A 17,684-nucleotide genomic window follows, 5' to 3' on the forward strand; every position below is an offset into this window, starting at 1 on the left:
TGGGACTATGAGTATATTAAATGCTTTAGATCTGAAATCTTTGAAACTGATACAACATTGTGCTTTGAAACAAGAAGGTGGTATATAGTTTGGCATATGAAAACAAAACAAGTCCTATATAGAAATATACTCTCCGTTTTTCATTTTGCTCCCAAATATACTTCCACAGTTTTGTGAATATTCAAAATATCATGGTCCCAAAAAAGGCATGAGCTTCCTAGTCACAGTGGTTTTCAGTTTCTAGAAATATGTGGTGTCACAGTTTGCACCATAAATACATGTTTTAAAGTGTTTAGAGCTGCAAGTTTTAATAGCTCGAGCAACTTAAGTTTCCATTTTTAGCTTTAAGTGATTGTACTTATTTTCTTTGTTGAGGGATAATATTGAGGCTGAAAATTAAGGCCACATGCTTGATTTTTTTACACTTTAGACTATTTTAGAACTGGTTGTTTATCGTAGTAGGAAATGAAAAATGAAATAGTAAGGGTGCAATCCTGTGGCCTTTGGGAGTATTTCACTGATCACAGTGGAGCAAGCTTTTACATAAGCATTCTTATGGAGTAAAGGATAGTGCAGGTTCTCCAAAACTGCCATCTTGCAGCAAGCTTTTCTGAAATAGATATCCACATATGCATTTCCTCTGTGTTATCACAAACATGTTAGTAGTAGCTCTCGAAAGTGGAATAAATAGTTGGGTGTTAACTGTGTTATTTCCCCCCCCCCTGATATTATAAATAAATATGAAACTCCATGCGGAGGGAATACAAGTTCTGAAATGTTTCCTATGCACAGCTGATGCTAGCCATAGCAGTAATAAACTGGACATTTAAGCATTATGCAGTAGAATTATGTTCTATGCTTTTCCCCATTCATTCTCATCTGCTTATCACAGCAGATTCATCAGAGTCCAAGAAAACCAGTTAAAGGTGAAATCCAAACCCCTGCCAGAAAGCAGTTGGCTTGAATAGAGCGGTAGATCCAGCAAGACACATGGAGTCCTGCTGGATGTGTGGTGAGGTGAGGAGCCAAGAGATCCTTCCTCTCCATTCTGAAACACAGTCTGGAGAGTATATGCTATGGGTGACTGGAACTTACTGCCAGCAGCATCTCTGCTGAAGTCGCCTTCAGCAGAGATGCTGCTGGCAGTAAATTCCAGTCACCCATAGTTTGGACAGGTACAGTTGAGAGCTCTGTGGATGCACAGTCTGTTGCCGGCAGAACCTACCAAAGGAGCGTTGGGCTGGGCAGGGTGACACCTCTTCCTCCTTTGCAACCCCTTCAGTGCAGCAGATCAGGGATTGGGGTTGCTCTGTAATTGAAACCCATTTTTGGTTGTCTTGGATATTTCTATGGTTGAAATTCAAGAAGTAATATTAACTCTAAGACAAGTGGTGGTAGTTAAGAAGCAGATCTGCGTTTATTGTGCGTACTTCTGTGTATAATTGATACAACACTGTTGGTGGAAATTTGGTAAATGGTTTAGTGCAACAGCTCCCTGCCCATAGTCTAGCTGTTATGCTTTGCAGTGAATGCATATGCGTTAAAAGTTCCTCTTAAACTTTTGCTTTTCAAGCAGCAAGGAGTGGTTGAACAGAAAGAAAGGAGAGAGAGAGAGAGAGAGAGAGAGAGAGCAGTGGCGTAGCGTGGGGGGTGCAGGGGGGCCAGCCGCACCGGGCGCAACATCTGGGGGTTAGGGTTAGGGGGCGCAAATCCACGGGTTAGGGGGCGCAAATTACTTGCCTGGCCCGGGTGCTGACAACCCATGCTACGCCACTGAGAGAGAGATTCTTAACACCCCATCTTTCTCTAGGCTGCTTTCCAATACTACTTTGCAATGTTTAATGTGTGTGTGTGTGTGTGTGTGTGTGTGTCTGTCTGTCTGTCTGTCTGTCTGTGTCTGCACACATATGCACATTGCCGTTCAGTACCAGTAAAGCTGCAATACAAGTTGATTAAAATATTCATTAAAATATTTAAGTATTGGGACATAGAAAGCATGCCTGGGGTGGAGGGAGTTCTGCCAAGGTAGAAATGGAGCAGAGGATGCTACAAATTGTCTCTTCTTCCCATCATCTTCATATGAGAAGGTCGAAGTCTGGGGTGGGGAAAGCCTCAATTAGCCATCATATTAGGTTTCTGGGTGCAAATGGTAGAGTTTGAATGCCACTTGCCCTCAGAAGTTGCTATGGTCTTTGGAGACCACTCTAGGTTTGCAGGAAGATACTTGGCTGTGGAATTTTACCAGTCTACTTGACTGCTGCAAAGCTGTCTCCCTACATTTGCTGCATAACAAACTCCTTGTATCTGTTGCAACAGCAGAGTGAAAGTAACATGATACTTGTCAGTTTCCATTCACAACCTTAGAAGAGGTAGTGCATCTTGCCAGGTTGCCTTCTCCAATGGTTAGGCCAGTCTCACAATCAGGAGCGATGCAAGATTGAAAAATACACTGGAACGTCTGTGCTTGACCTTTCTCTTGCCTCCCTTCTTTTGTAATAGCATCTGGTTTGTAGGTGGCAGACTAATTTCTCAAGCCTGCCATCAAGCATAATAATAATGTGGTTTGCACAGCCCTTACATTTAATAATCCATATACAAAATCTCCAAAGTACTAGAGGTGACCTATGAAAAATTCATGAATGGTAATTATGCTAATTACACATAAAAATTCAGGTAGCAAGTAAGCATTTGATCCATTTATTTCCAGCAGTTTGCCAATTAAGAAGCACATGCTAAAAGCTATGTCTCCTGAAAAATCTATGATTCGGCAGGTACCCCGGGGAGAGCTCTTACTTCCTCCTTAAACATTTGCACTTCTCTGATTTGTAGCTGTCCATTCACAGAGGAGTGCAATTATTGCTTTATGGTCTGGTGTTTTGGTTTGTTCATGGTAGGTGGTGGGTGTTTTTTAAGAGAAGACAGTTAAATTGTATGAGTTTGTCTAAATACTCCAAAAAAGTGATGTGATTGTCTTAGTTTACATAGCAAATTTTCAGCATTCAATTGTTGTCTAAGAGTAAAGGGGGAACTGCAGGAGGAGACATGATCTGTTTTGTTGTAGCTGTGCACATAGAATCAGACTTACCCAAATCATGATTTTGGGCTGAAATTTTAGCAACTGAAACAAAGGCATCATGCACAATGAAATCAAGTTTACTCTAGGGGTATTCACAAGAGCCCCAGATAGTATATGGGGTATATAGTAAAAGCAGGGAGCAGGGAGCCAGAACCACATCTTACTGACCTCAGTCCTAAAAACCATGCATTGAGCAAAATAGCAAGAGGGGTGGGATTTGTGCACACATGGCTGTGTAAAGCAGAAGAAATGTTCCTGGTCCGTGACAACAATAAACTGATTGGTTGCATAATTGGAGATCCTGCTGAGATAAGTGTACAACTAACTATATTCACATGAGCCCTCTTTGCTTAAGTTCCACTCAAGGAACAGTTTTTGCAGGGGACAGAGGTCATAGATCCACTGCCTTTCCAGACATCGGCTATACACACAGACTAGACACTCATGAAGTGGGCTTATATTGTCACAACATGATGCCATAAATGTCGGAAGTCTCCACGCCTCTGTGAGCTGTTATTGTCCATCACTGAGCATTGTAGCAGGTTGCTATGCAATGATGCCAGCTCCCCGAGCCTTGGCTGTAGCTTCCCTATCAGACCCAATAAGAAATGTGTGGTTGTTTCCTTTTAATAACCAGTTTTCAAGCATCTGAAAATATTTGATACAGGAAGAGCACGGCTGCATATCTAGGAAAGGGAAAGAAAGAGGGAGAAAATATATGTGTAAACTGTGTTTTTCATATATATATACCCAGGAACGAGTGTAAAAATAGCAGCTCTGAGGAAGTCAACAGGTCACTCTGATGCACAGCAATGAACTGCAAAATCAACTTGAATTGAAATGAGGTTTCCAGGGTGTAGCATATGTTGTGATGAAGGTGCCAGGGAAGATAAAGTAGGCTACACTCTTTCAACCTGTTCAGAGTGTGTTCCAATCATTTGGAACCAGAATGAACTGCTCCCACACTGCACAGCCCAAATCAGAACAAATTAAAACAGGGCTGCTCTTACAGGTGCATCCATTAATCCCAGCACACCGTCTGGGCTGTGCTCAGTGTGTGTAGGGAGAGAAAAAACGATGCCAGGCAAAATGGTCTTTATAAACCCAAACGGAATTGCCAGAAATGGATTCATTGCACAAAGCACTGAATATTATTTTGGACCTATACCAAAAAAAGATAGATTGCATATTTAAAAAGCTCCTGTTTTATTTGACTCGAGGGAAACTGGTTGTGAAGGGACCTATCCTATTTAATAAAACAGCTCAGTCTCCCTCTGGTGGCTACTTCGCTTTTACTGACTCACACTGATAGTAAACCTGTGCTAGTCCCACCCAATATAAAAATGGAAGAAAATTCACATTTTAGGCTGTGAATTCTAAGTAGCATTAGTGAGATTAATGCACTGTAAATACTGCTGTACAGATGACGTGGTTACCACCCACAGATATTAAGCTAACAGAGGAAGTGCTTCCACTGAATACAAATAAATAACTTTCTGAATATTCTGGTAATTGAGGTTATTATGTTTAACAGGTAGACAGTGCAGTTGAACTTGATACAGCTCCACAATAAATTCTGTAGATTGTCTGCTTAGTGTGTTGGTGTGAAACCCAAAATTAAGCCTAGACTTATTTAGACAGAATTTGATGGATTACTTCTGCAAATGATGCATTTTAATTTCATGATTACAATCACCCTAAAGATGTAGGCTTACATACAAAGTATTGCATCAAATGTAGTACTAAGTAAACATCCCATCAGTGTAAGGATGGGGGAAAGCATGGAGGCACATGGAGAAAAGAGAGGGGGAAGGTCCCATTGCACAAGCATGAGCCCTTTGTAGATGAGACACTGTATTGGATCCCAAGTAGAGGATAATTTATTTGTAGCTAAAACTTTGCCTTTGGATGCTGCTAAAATTGTATCCTAAATTTGAGTTTAGATCTCAGGCATATCCACTCTGGTCCATTCGGACTACTATTTCAAGACCACCTAGCCTAAAACAGAAGAAGAGGGTCTGTAGTACAGTACTTGCATCGTGTATCTTGAAATCCCATAAAGATCCTATATTTAGGCTCAGCCATTGCTGCTTCTGCCTGATCCTGCTATGAGCCCCGAGTGGAGATGAAAATCAAGTGAGGAGTGAAAATCAAGTGCAGCTATAATATCTAAAGGAGCAAGTTACCCAAATCGTCATGATCCGTCACATGATCCTGCCTTATATTGTGTCAGAATAGCTCAGTCTTGCCCAACTAGCTCAACATTGACTCATAGAATTATAGAATTTTCTGGGGTTGGAAAGTAGCATGAGGACCATCTAGTCCAACTCCCAGCAGTGCAGGAATATTTTGTCCAACATGGGTCTCGAACTAAAGCATAGAGGGTCTCGTGCTTTATCAACTGAGCTTTCCCGCATTTCCATTGAAGACAATGGCAGGGTTTTGTTTTGCTTTTTGTTAATTTTGACTGTGTAAATAATAAAATATGACTCACCATCATCATAACTCTATCCCCCGCCCCCTGTGTGAGAGAGAAAGGGGGAGAGAGAAAAATATATATTCCATTTTAGAAATGTGTGAAACTGTTGCTAGTGGAGAAAACAATAAGCTTGTGGAACACAGGGCTAGATGCAAAGAACACAGAGCTCTGATGCTGCTTCAGCAACAATTAAGCTGAGCCCTGGACTACTGCAATGTGCTCTGCATGGGGCTCCCCTTGAAGATGGTCCAGAAGCCAGAAGCTACATGTAGTGTACAATACAGCTACTAGGTTGGGAAGTGGGATAGTCCCATGAGACCATGTGCAAGGGGTAAGTGGGGTATCCCCGTAAGACCTTGGTTCACTAGCAGCCAGTGCAGTCCTCAACTGGGCAAAATTCAAGGTATTAGTGATAGCATACAAAACCGTAAAACAGGATTCAGGTGCCTAACAGAGCACCTTTCTCAGTATCAACAGTCTTGGGCCCTATGATCAGTAGGGGAGGTCCTGTTGGTGGTACCAGCACAGGGGACTGCCCAGTTGGTGGGGACCCATGGCAGGGCCTTGTTGGTAGTGGTTCCCCTATTGAGTCAGTCTCCTTCACGATTACATTTTAAGAGATTTTTTTTTAAGTGCAGGTGCTGTACTCTGTGTTAACATTTTCATTGAGCTATGCACAAGGGCCCCAATTACACACACACCCCACCTTTGATTGGTCACCACCAGTTCAGAACCCATCAGTGTATACATGAAGAAATAATCTCATATTAGGGTTAAAATGTTTCATGAAACCAAGAGTATAAACTCACTGGTGAAAGAAATAAAGAAGTTTCCAATCAGATATGATAAAATTGATGTCAGTAAATGTATTTTAGAAGCATATGGCTTAAATAATCACAACAGAAGGGTTTTTTTAAAAAAAAAACAAAACAAAACCCAGAAACTAGATTTTCTGCTGTTCACACACAGTAATCTTTTCATAAATAGAAAATCAACTTTAGCTGAACTCCTGCTCACAGAAAAGTTTCTCAAGAGACATGAGAAATATAAGGATTAATGTCGCTTCTGTCTAATGACTGTAGTGCTGGGTTTAATTAATTTTGCTGTATAGTCATTCTTTATTCATAAGGAATAATTGGTGCTTCATAGAGATTTTTTTATTAATAAATTGCATTAAGTATAATCTTCTGGTGACCAGCAAGAAGCTGAAACAACTGAAAGGAGGAAAGATGAAGTCCATAGTAAATGCTCAGTGAAAATGAATGTATAATTTGTACTTAAATATAACAAAACAATTGCACTAGGAGATATTTCTGGAAACCAAGTGATCACTTTTTAATTAATTGCGACATAACATTTGAATTGCCATATAATTTTTAGAGAGGAGGATACATTCCCTTTCAGTGGTAGGTAATCTTTTTTTAAAAAAAAAAAAAGTTTTATTGCGTTTCTTTCCATAGGTTCACAGATTCAGTTACAAAGCAAGAAACAAGAAACAATTTTTAGAAATAATAGAGAATAAAGAAAAAGAGAAAAGATAAATATGTTTCGAGTCATCTTTCTATCGATTACCTTCCAATGGACCTCCTCACGTCCTCCCAACATTGCGTACTTTAACTTGACAATATCAGCAAATTATTACCTTATTTCAACGCTTTCAATACCTTTCAATTTATTATGTTGCCAATCTCAAAATTTTGTAATTCATTTTTCATACCTTTATAATAAACATAATATATTTGTTTCAAATTTGTCTCCTTCTTTTTTTTTATCATAACTTACTTTATCATTTATCTAATCAAGTTGCGGAAGCATAGCGTTTCCTAATCGTGCACAATCTTAACATTCAAACAACTTATAATATTTTTGTAAATAGTCCTTGAATTTTTTCCAGTCCTCCTCAATTGTTTCCTCGCTCAGATCTCGAATTCTGCCAGTCATTTCTGCCAGTTCCATGTAGTCCATCATCTGCGTCTGCCAGTCCTCCAGTGTGGGTAAATCTTGTGTCTTCCAATACTTTGCGATGAGAATTCTTGCTGCTGTAGTTGCATACATAAACAAAGTTCTATCCTTTTTTGACACCTTCCGGTCCACCATGCCCAGAAGGAAGGCCTCCGGTTTCTTAGGGAGGGTATATTTAAATACCTTTTTCAATTCATTATATATCATTTCCCAGAAGGCCTTCACTTTCGGGCAGGTCCACCAGAGGTGAAAGAATGTCCCTTCTGCCTCTTTACATTTCCAACATTTGTTGTCAGACAGGTGATATATCTTAGCTAGTTTGACTGGGGTCATGTACCACCGGTATACCATTTTCATAATGTTCTCTTTCAAGGCACTACATGCCGTAAACTTCATACCGGTGTTCCAGTGGTAGGTAATCTTTGTCTACTCATCCACGTGGAATATGTGTTATTACATACATACATACAGTACTACCTTGACTTTTAGGACTATCTTGGCTATGTGACTTGTTCCCTGCCTTGCAGACCTTTTTCCAACTGGCCTGGGCGGGCAGAGCCCTGACTGACTCCAACTACAAAAGCTGAGGTTGCTGAACAGACTATTGGGCTGGGATATTGCTTGGGGCAGGGGTTGCTGCTGTTTTTGGTTTTATGGTTTTTTATTGTATCTTTAGTATGATTTATGTGGAAATTGCTCAATTTGGTTGTAATTTTTTAAATGTTTTATTTATTGTTTATTACTACTTTTGTTACATTTTGAATTATGTAATCCCCCCCCCCACGTTTAAGCCGCCTTGAGCATAGTTTTACCTATGGAAAGGCAGTATACAAATAAAATTACCTATGTAGCTATCATGCCCATTCCTAGATCCCATTCCAAATTCAAAGACCACATTCTAAAATTCTCAAGCTGCCAGAGAAGAAAGCTGCATGTTATTACATATTCAATTGATGATGATGATGACACACACTCAAGCAAAATCTACATTTATATGACAACAACTACATACATTCCTAAAGGGTTGTTTGGGATACTCCAATCTGAACAGCCATAAATAACAGCAAGTATGAATGATGAATGGCTCCCAAAATCTATTCTGTGAATTAGGTTTGATGCCCCACATTTAAAGTCCTGGTTATAGAGATCAGTTTATGGGTGGCTTTTGATTAACTATATTTACACCATTGGTTTGCTTTATTAATGTGTAAACTCCTTTTGGACAAGGGCCCTTATTCATGGAGAAACTCATTTTAGATTGGCCAAGTAAGCAATACTGTATTATTGTGACTTTTGCAAATTGTTCTAATAAGTGGCAAGAGAGGCTGGGAGAGAGGAGAGAATGGGAACTCCAGCAGATAAAACAGCCTGCTGCAAGTCTGATGATTCCTCCTTCCAACTCTGTTTTATCTTATCCATTTCAGCTTTAAAGCCTTGATGTCCAAAGAGCTGGTTTTTATTTATTTATTTATTTCATGAAGAGCAGATAGGAAAGTCTGCAACTTTCAAAACACATGTCACAGCATCTGGCTGCTTTATAGTCTTTTGAAGACTCTGCACTCAAAGCTTCAGAACTGTCTGTTTGGCTGAGGAGACAGCTGTGAAAGTACCTGGCTAAACCTGCCTGCTTGAACATAGTTTTCATACGAGTTAAGATTAAATATGAAGGGAGAAATGCCTTTAATCTTTAATTAATTCCCATCTCATGCATTGAGATCTGACTTCATTAATTTAGTTATTTGGGGGGAAGCTTCTTCAAAAGCAATGAAATGCATTGTTGAAATTGTTTTATAGCGCTGACATGACATGCTTCATTGAAAGGGAAAATGCCATATTCTTTGGCTCTAAGTATATATGTAAGATATAACTCTAGAAACATGTGCATTTAAGTCCAGGTTATCTTTGCCAGTATTCGTAGAAATGAATATGCCAAGATGATACCAGAAGGATAAGAAATCAGTGGTCCTCCTGATGTAGCTGGGCTACTGTACTCATAGCCCCAAACCATTGACTATGCTGGCTGAGACTGAGGTCAACATCTGGAGGGTCACAGTTTCCCCATTGTCATGACCATGTATCAGGAACCTCTGGAATCAGATTCTTCCTACAGAAGTATATATAAGGAAGAGATGGATCCTGTTCTTTTCCACATGAACCCACTGGCACTGGAACCTCCATCTCACCCCCTAAACCCTAATGAGATAGATCTGCCACTGGACATCGCAGACTCCTTGGAGGATCAGGGAAACCTGAGGTTCCTACAAAGAAGGCCCTGCAGCTTGAAACTCTGCTGCCTAGAAGCCCAGTGGCCACAGAAAAAGGAAGGCATTGGCCCTTTAACTAGCTAGCTGCAGCACTCAGGAGCAGACCTTTCATTTTCACTCTCCTGTCTAGATGACAAAGCTCTGCCAATTTCTTCAAGACTCTGCTGAGAGAACTCGCTTTTTCTGCCTTCAGGTAAACTATGGTCCAGGGCCAACACCTTGGTAATTGTCTGAGGTCCTAACCTTACCTTACCTTACCTGCCCATTAGTTCCAGAACCTCAGCTCTACTGACCTCCATCTTGCTTCAAAAATCTAATCCCCTGGGCAGGTACCCTGATATGAGCCCCATGAAAAACAACAACACATAAGATATTATCAGAGAAACAGCATTGTTCCTAATTATAAATACATTCACAGTAGGAACATATGAAGATGCTTCATGTTGTATCACAAGATTGGCCCATCTAACTCACTGTTGTCTCACCATGAATACGGAAGGATGGCTCCTGTCTGAAACCCAAACATGGGGCATGCTATCAATGGCTGATGGGAGTTGGTCCAACCACATCCTTGGTTTACACAGATGACAGCAACTTCCTATTGTTTCAGACATGAATCTTTTCCAGCATCTTTGGAGATGTTAAGTATTGAATTATGTGCTCTGCCACTGACTTATGCCCTTTCCCTAAACTGCACTGGCAATTTATCACCTCTTTCTTGCCATGCCTTTTCTCTGTTTTCTTAAAATGCCTTTGTCATCTGTAAGTGTTTTGATAACATTCCCCATTGTTCTGTACTTCTTTTCAGTTTTTTTGCCCTCCCTTGTTGAAAATAAATATTATATATTTATTCCACACTGGCTCTTCTTACCTGTGTTGGCCTATGTAGGGGGCTTATTAAGTTAGCTATTAGGTACATATATTCCAGATTCCATTCTAAAACCCAAATTCCATCTTGAAGAGCATATCCTGCCTGATTCCTATTGAGCAGGTTGAGAAGGCATTGATTCTCAAGCAATTGGATGAGCATGCTTAGGATGATGCTTCATGCATTTCCATGAATCATGGTTTTTAGAAGGCCAATTCCAATATCGAGGTCAAGCTCAGAGCAGAAGATGCTTATGAGCAAAAGCAAATTAGTCATAATTAGTCAGAAGTACCATATGTTACCCTCCATTAAGGACCTCTTGATCCATGCAGATGTATTAGGAAACTTCCTATGCTGCTCGTGCATTGATTTGATGTTCAAGGCTGGCTCAAACTGTCCTGTAACAACAATACTCAACAGCGCCAATTGGCACATAATGATCATGAAACAGACAAAGGTGTAAGTAGAAAAGGCTTTGTTCTCAATATGCAATTTTAAGTAATTATGTTACCAATTCATTGTGCAATTTTTAAAAAATGTCTCATTCCGTACCACAAAGGCTGAACCAATGCCCTAAGGGTTGGACACTGTGTACGGAGCACAAATAATAAACTGATGGTGAGCTAAAAGCACTTTAGCACTCCATTCTTCTTCTGCATGAGTGCCTTTTACCCCATAACACCTTTCTTATCCATATGGAGTTCGACTTGTCTCCCAGGATTTGACGGTGGTCTTTCAAGGGCCTCAGCCTGTTTCATCACTTGATATATCAATATGTGCTTAAAAGTTTGATGGAGTGTTGCGTATCCAATTCCTTAAGTTGTATTTTCAGAGAAAAAGGATGCTCTTGAAAAAATGATGGCTCTCTTGTATGTATATACTGAAGAGTGCCTGGGGAAACCCAGCCAGATGGGTGGGGTATAAATATTATTATTATTATTGTTATTATTTGGAGTATATGAATTTAAGCATGACTTTGGCAATAGACAGTGTGCTGCATTTTCAGTCCATCGTTCTGCACAAAAAAACCTAATGGCTTTTTCTCTCTCTTGGGAAGCTTCTGCCCCGTTGATACTTTGCAAATACTGTAACCACATTTCACTTAAAATGCATCATTAAGTGAGAATGTTCCAATCATTCCATCAAAGGTGATGGATTGAATTATTTAATAAAAATGCAATTAGTCTTTTTTGCATATTTGTCAAAAACCTGAGAAATCCTTTTCAGTTTTCTGTCATTAATTAATATTATCTTTAATTCCCAATTAGCGTGAATAGATTTCTCAGAAGACAGTGACATGTTGAATATCCATTTTTGAATGTTTGACCACATACCTTAACAACATAGTCACATTTTAGGTGGGGGGTTTTTAAAGCTATATTTCTCTACTTGAAAAAATATATATGGAAAGAAAGTATTTCTCTTAATACAAACCTTTAAAGACTCCTCCTGTTTTTTCCCCGGGGTGGGGGTGGGGGAGGGCAGGATTGGTTTGGCAGGAGGATGAAACTGGCTGCAAATTAGATTCCACAATATACCATGTTCCTTATTTTTCAACTGATTAGTTTCATACTGTTGGCAGTAACTTACCCTGTTGAATTCAGCTTGGGATTTTGTAGCAATCTTCAGCACGGTGTTCAAACCCCTGAGGGATTGTGTAGAGATTCTGTCAAACCCTTTTCGGTGGATGTGTATTTCATTCTGTGGCTGTACTTTGTGCTCATTTAAAAGAACCACTCTTCAATTTGTAGCTGAACATTTTGAAAATGAAGTTTAGAGAGGCAGAAGTCTGTCACAATGGCCTGAGTATCGCTACTTCCCAGCATTTAATGGTCTCTATTAGTATGAACAGAGCTCCAGTTTCATCTTCTCTTGTTGCAATACCCTACGGTTTCACAATTTGTTTTCTTTTTTTAATAAACCTGCAAGATCTATACATGATCTACACATACTGCTAAACTCATCAACAGTGTTTCACTACTGAACTTTTTTCTCTCTCTATGATATGCCCATAGTTCAAAAGTTCTATCACATTGTCTAAGGGAGGAAGATTTTGTTCAGTATATAAAAATATATCTAATGTGAGTGGCATTTTGCTGGGTTACAGTTAGGTCTATTCATCCCAGTACTTTGTTTCTGCACCTTGGAGAATGTAGACAAGGTGCATCCAGAACATGGATTTCTTAACTTGCAGGAATCGTTCTGTTTATCTATTCAACTTTTCAAACATCTACATTATGCAATCATGGGTTTTCCTTTGTTATGGTTGTTTTGCCTTGTATTGTTTTGTGTGCACTGATTGAGTTATTGCATTTCACTGTATATTTCGTCTGTATATCTTTGCCTTTGGGGACTTTAACTGTAATTCTGATACTGCTACTGCTAATAAAAACTTATCCCCCTTTGGCGGAGGGGATGGCATTCAGAAAATAGAAAGCTACTCAGCAATAGATCATCAGGTGTCATTTGCACTGGCTTGCCATTTTTGTGCAAAATTAGACTCTTTCATTACAAGTTGTAGTTCGGAATGCATCCAATTCAAAATATGTAAACATTAAACAAGTATGCCAAACTTGTGCCAAAAAGTTAATTGCTTCTCTTCTTTGAAATCTACAGGTGTTACTTGGAAGATGGAGCTTCAAAAGGTGCCTGGCTGAACCGATCAAGTATTATTTTTGCAGGAGGAGACAAGTGGTCAGTAGATCCTCGAGTTTCAATTGCAACAGCAAACAAAAAGGAGTACAGCCTCCAGATACAGAACGTGGATGTCTCAGATGATGGTCCCTATACTTGTTCGGTGCAGACTCAACACACGCCGAGGACAATGCAGGTGTACTTAACAGTAAAAGGTATTAGTCACCCATTATATAGATATATACATTTTATAGATAATCATAAGCAATCTGCTTTTCAAAAGGAAATCTATTTGGTATTCTTATGTGCTGCAACGTCGAAACGTTTAATTTACTCTTGTTTGTCTATTTGTGCCCTTCAGTTCACTCATTGACTGTCTTTCTGATGCAATTAATGTGATAATTGACTTCTCTTTGAAAGATGATCCCATACGAATGCTGGCAATCCCAGAGTAATACTGGGGAAACGGATAAATCTTCCCCAAGTTCTACCCAATTCCTCAGGCACACTTCAGTGAATGCTGAAAATTACATTTAGATAACTGGAGGGCATACATCAGTGTCCCACCGAGCTTGGGGGCAATCATAAAATGTGTCTGGGTTTGCAAGCAATGGCTTGTGAATTCTGACATAAGCATTTGTAAGCTACTCAGTAAGAATAGGACATGTTCTGGAAAGGTGGTAAACATAATCTCTATTCAGGCACTGAAGCACATGACAGGGAGGTCAGAGTTCAGTTTGCTGGGCCCACCTTCACTGGCATGCTCCCAATATCATTGTTGTCCATGCTTTGGGACTGAAGACCTGAAGTAGGGAGACAGTGCATAGATGCCTCACACAGTTTAGAACCCTTATTAAAGTTATGTGGGCCATAATGCCTCTGCTTGTGGAAGAATGCAAAATAATGTCTCTATCAAAGATCTGCACAAGAGGGAAGAATGATGTGGGAAAACATGGTCTTTCAATTAATATTGTGAGTGTACAAAGCACTAAATGGCTTGTTGTCCTAGTTCTGAAAAGAGCACCTCTCTCATTATCAACCATTTTGAGCTTTATGGTTAGCAGCCTAGTTCTCAGAGATCTGGGACAAGTGATGGTTCCCCATTTGTGGAACGACCTTCCTAGTGCTGTCTCTCTCATTATTTAATTTCATGGGGGAAATTTGAAAATCCCTGTTTACCCAGACATGTGTTGGCTGAAATATGCTATTCCTGGCAACCTTGAAAAAACTAAGAGGCTCCTTTAGGAGGAAGGGCAGAATATAAACTTAAGATAAATGAGAGGAAAGTGGCGGTTTTAAGCAACAACAGTAGTCTGAGTAAAGTAGAGGTAGAAGCACTCTAAGGATTTATTTTTTTAAGTTTCAACAAGTTAATTGTTGTGCAACACAGAAGCTAACACGAAAAGCTAACAAAATAGAACCTTTCCCAAATCCCCACTTGCTGTATTCAAATTGTAGTAAAAACTACCACTTCCCTTTCCTCAGTGTCACCCCGCTCACTCTATTCAAACCTCTGTCATGGTTTTAAATCAGCGTGGTTTTTCCCTCTCAGTGTCTCTTAATCCTCTGTTGTTGTTTGAAATGACCACTTTCCCCCTCCCAGTTTCTCTCCACCCCTGCTTTACTCTAAGCTCTGTTGTTGTTTAAAACCACCATTTCCCTCTCAGTGTCTCTCCCTTCTTTTTCACTACTGACAAACTTGCAACAGTAGTGGCTAATCACTAGTGTGACAGGGATTAGGCTAGGCAGCAGAAAATCGTACCTCTTTTGATGAACTAAGTTAGTTCTTCTAATGTCCATGTGTAAATGTAATTATTCCTTTTGAAACTGATTGGCATTTAAACCATTACTTGGAAACATTAATAAAGTGCAAGTGGGACAGATATCATTACCACCAAACAGGGTCAAACTGAAAAGAGAGTAAATGTCACTGAAAACAATGTTCTTTTCAGAGAGATTATCATCATTATGCAAAAACAAGCTGTCAAGCATACTGTTCTTCTTCAGAAAAATCTCTTTCATCCTTGTCTTGTCAATGCAAGCTCAGATGCATATTTGAAGATTGTGATTTGCATGATAGGTTTGTAGATACAATGAAAATCAATTATTGGAAGGTCCCGGATCATTTCCATACTGAGCACTACTGATACAGATATGGTGATATGTTTTATTTAAAAGAGACTGCAGCTCTGTGTTAATAACCATCTCAATGATCATCCATTTCCCAATGCTTGTGTGCCCTCATTAACTATTCTGAGGGACAGGTGGTTTAGGAATTAGCAATGAGATGAGGGAAGCCTTTCATCTCCCAATCTGCAGTACAAATCCGGCCCTGCTTGGCAGTGACAAGAAGCTGAGACCATCTGATTGCTGTCCATAGCTTTCATGAAATGCCTCTTCATGCTGTCAACCCACTCTCTGTAGTTAAGTCCCAATAAAACACAAGCAAGCACAACAAAACAAAAATCCAAAACCCACCACAAAATACCTCATGATTAGCAGGAGCCTCTGGATAAGAAATGATACATGAGGTGTATAAATAGTTTGTTTACAATATATATATATAAGTTGCTTTCTCATTTTGTGGCATTCCACTTATTGGATGTGCAGAATATCAGTAAGTTACATATGAAGCTGCCTTAATATAAATCAGACCTCTGAACCACTTTGTCCAGTACAGCCTGCTCCACCCTTCAGTATGGTTCCTTCCAGATGTTTCGGGCTACAACTCATCGTCCCTAACCATTAGCCATGTTGATGAGAACTATAGTCCAAAACATCTGGAAAGTACAATGTTGGGAAAACCTGATCTATTCTACCTGAGTGTGGCTCTGCAGGACCTCAGTCAGGGCCTTTTTATACAGAGAATATTCTATGCTAAACATGAAACTATTTTGTACTGGAGATGGCAGGGATTAATCCTAGGCCTCTGGCTTGCTGAATGTCACTTTTTCCTTGAATGTCACTTAGCCACAACTGAACAAAGAGTTAAGAGTAGGTTAAGCATGCTGAACGGGACGCAGGTGACACTGTGGGTTAAACCACAGAGCCTAGGACTTGCCGATCGGAAGGTCAGTGGTTCGAATCCCCGCAACGGGGTGAACTCCCATTGCTCGGTCCCTGCTCCTGCCAACCTAGCAGTTTGAAAGCACGTCAAAGTGCAAGTAGATAAATAGGTACCGCTCCAGCGGGAAGGTAAACGGTGTTTCCGTGCTCTGCTCTGGTTCGCCAGAAGTGGCTTAGTCATGCTGGCCACATGACCCGGAAGCTGTACACCGGCTCTCTCGGCCAATAAAGTGAGATGAGTGCCACAACCCCAGAATCGGCCACAACTGGACCTAATGGTCTCTTTACCTTTTAAGCATGCTGAAATTGCTATGCTTGTGGGTCTATGCATCTGTATTGGTTTGCAGTCATTAGGTTGTATTTGATTAAATTTTTGCACTAGCACAACAGGATTTCCACTCCTTCCTCCCCCTGTGTGCTCTCCACACTATTCCCAAATCTGCTCCAGAGGTTGAAGGAATCCTCAGATTAGATTTAGTGAGCATGCGGAGGAAGGAGATGGGGATTACATTCCATTGTGTGAGAAATCTTTGTGCTGAAACAACATTCACTTTAGTGCTACATTAAATATAACCCATTGGGTTGGGTGTGTGTGTGCAAGAATGGAGAAAGGAATACCAGGCATTATATGTTGCTTTCCACATTGCTTTAACAATATGGAGCTGAGCAGGTTAGTTGTAAGGGACTAACAACATGGTTACAAAGGCTACAAGGAGAAGAAACCAGGTTACGGGCCCTCCCACGTGACTTCCACTTTCAAATATAACCACATTCTACACCATGCCACAGGGCAACAGAATGTCCATACCAAATGATTTCTGTAGCCTAACAGCTGGCCCTGAAATCCATCAAGGGACTGGTGCAGTTTGGTACTTTAGAGTATGTGCCATGATCTGAAAATCTCTGGTTCAAATGTTAGCTCTATGATAAGCTCGCTGCCGTAGTCTTTTAGCCCACATCTGTGTTACAAGGATAATTAAACTGGCATATCTTATAGAGCAGCTGTAAGGTTACTAGGATAATATATGTACCTTGAATATGCCAGAAAAGGGCTAGATGACTCTGAATTACTTTTAGTTATCATCTACATCATCAATATAGGAGGCATAGTAGTATAATTTTGGCCAGTTTTTAAGGAAACAGAAATACTGTGTATTTAATGTGCTTTGTTTCACATGCAACATCTTCCCCACATATTATTTCAATAAAGTATATTGTGTGGGATTTAGGTTAATGTATGCAATTTTTAATGTGCGGATCCACTGCAATTTTAAATGCCAGATCCACTGACGGGGTGGGGGTTAGGATTGATCTGAAACTGCTTAGAGTCAGATA

The 17,684-nt window shown here is 40.0% G+C and overlaps 1 protein-coding gene across 3 annotated transcripts in view; it reads left to right on the forward strand.

The window, feature by feature from the left end:
- Positions 1-17,684, forward strand: part of NEGR1 (neuronal growth regulator 1) — a 474,712-nt gene that overhangs the window by 185,672 nt on the left and 271,356 nt on the right. For all 3 annotated transcript variants that reach the window (XM_082227304.1, XM_082227303.1, XM_082227305.1), the window contains exon 2: positions 13,266-13,498. In XM_082227304.1, the coding sequence (XP_082083430.1) occupies positions 13,266-13,498 (233 nt within the window). The remainder of the gene's footprint in view (positions 1-13,265; positions 13,499-17,684) is intronic.

Source organism: Podarcis vaucheri (assembly GCF_965113315.1).
Source record: "Podarcis vaucheri genome assembly, chromosome: 6".
NCBI lineage: Eukaryota > Metazoa > Chordata > Lepidosauria > Squamata > Lacertidae > Podarcis > Podarcis vaucheri.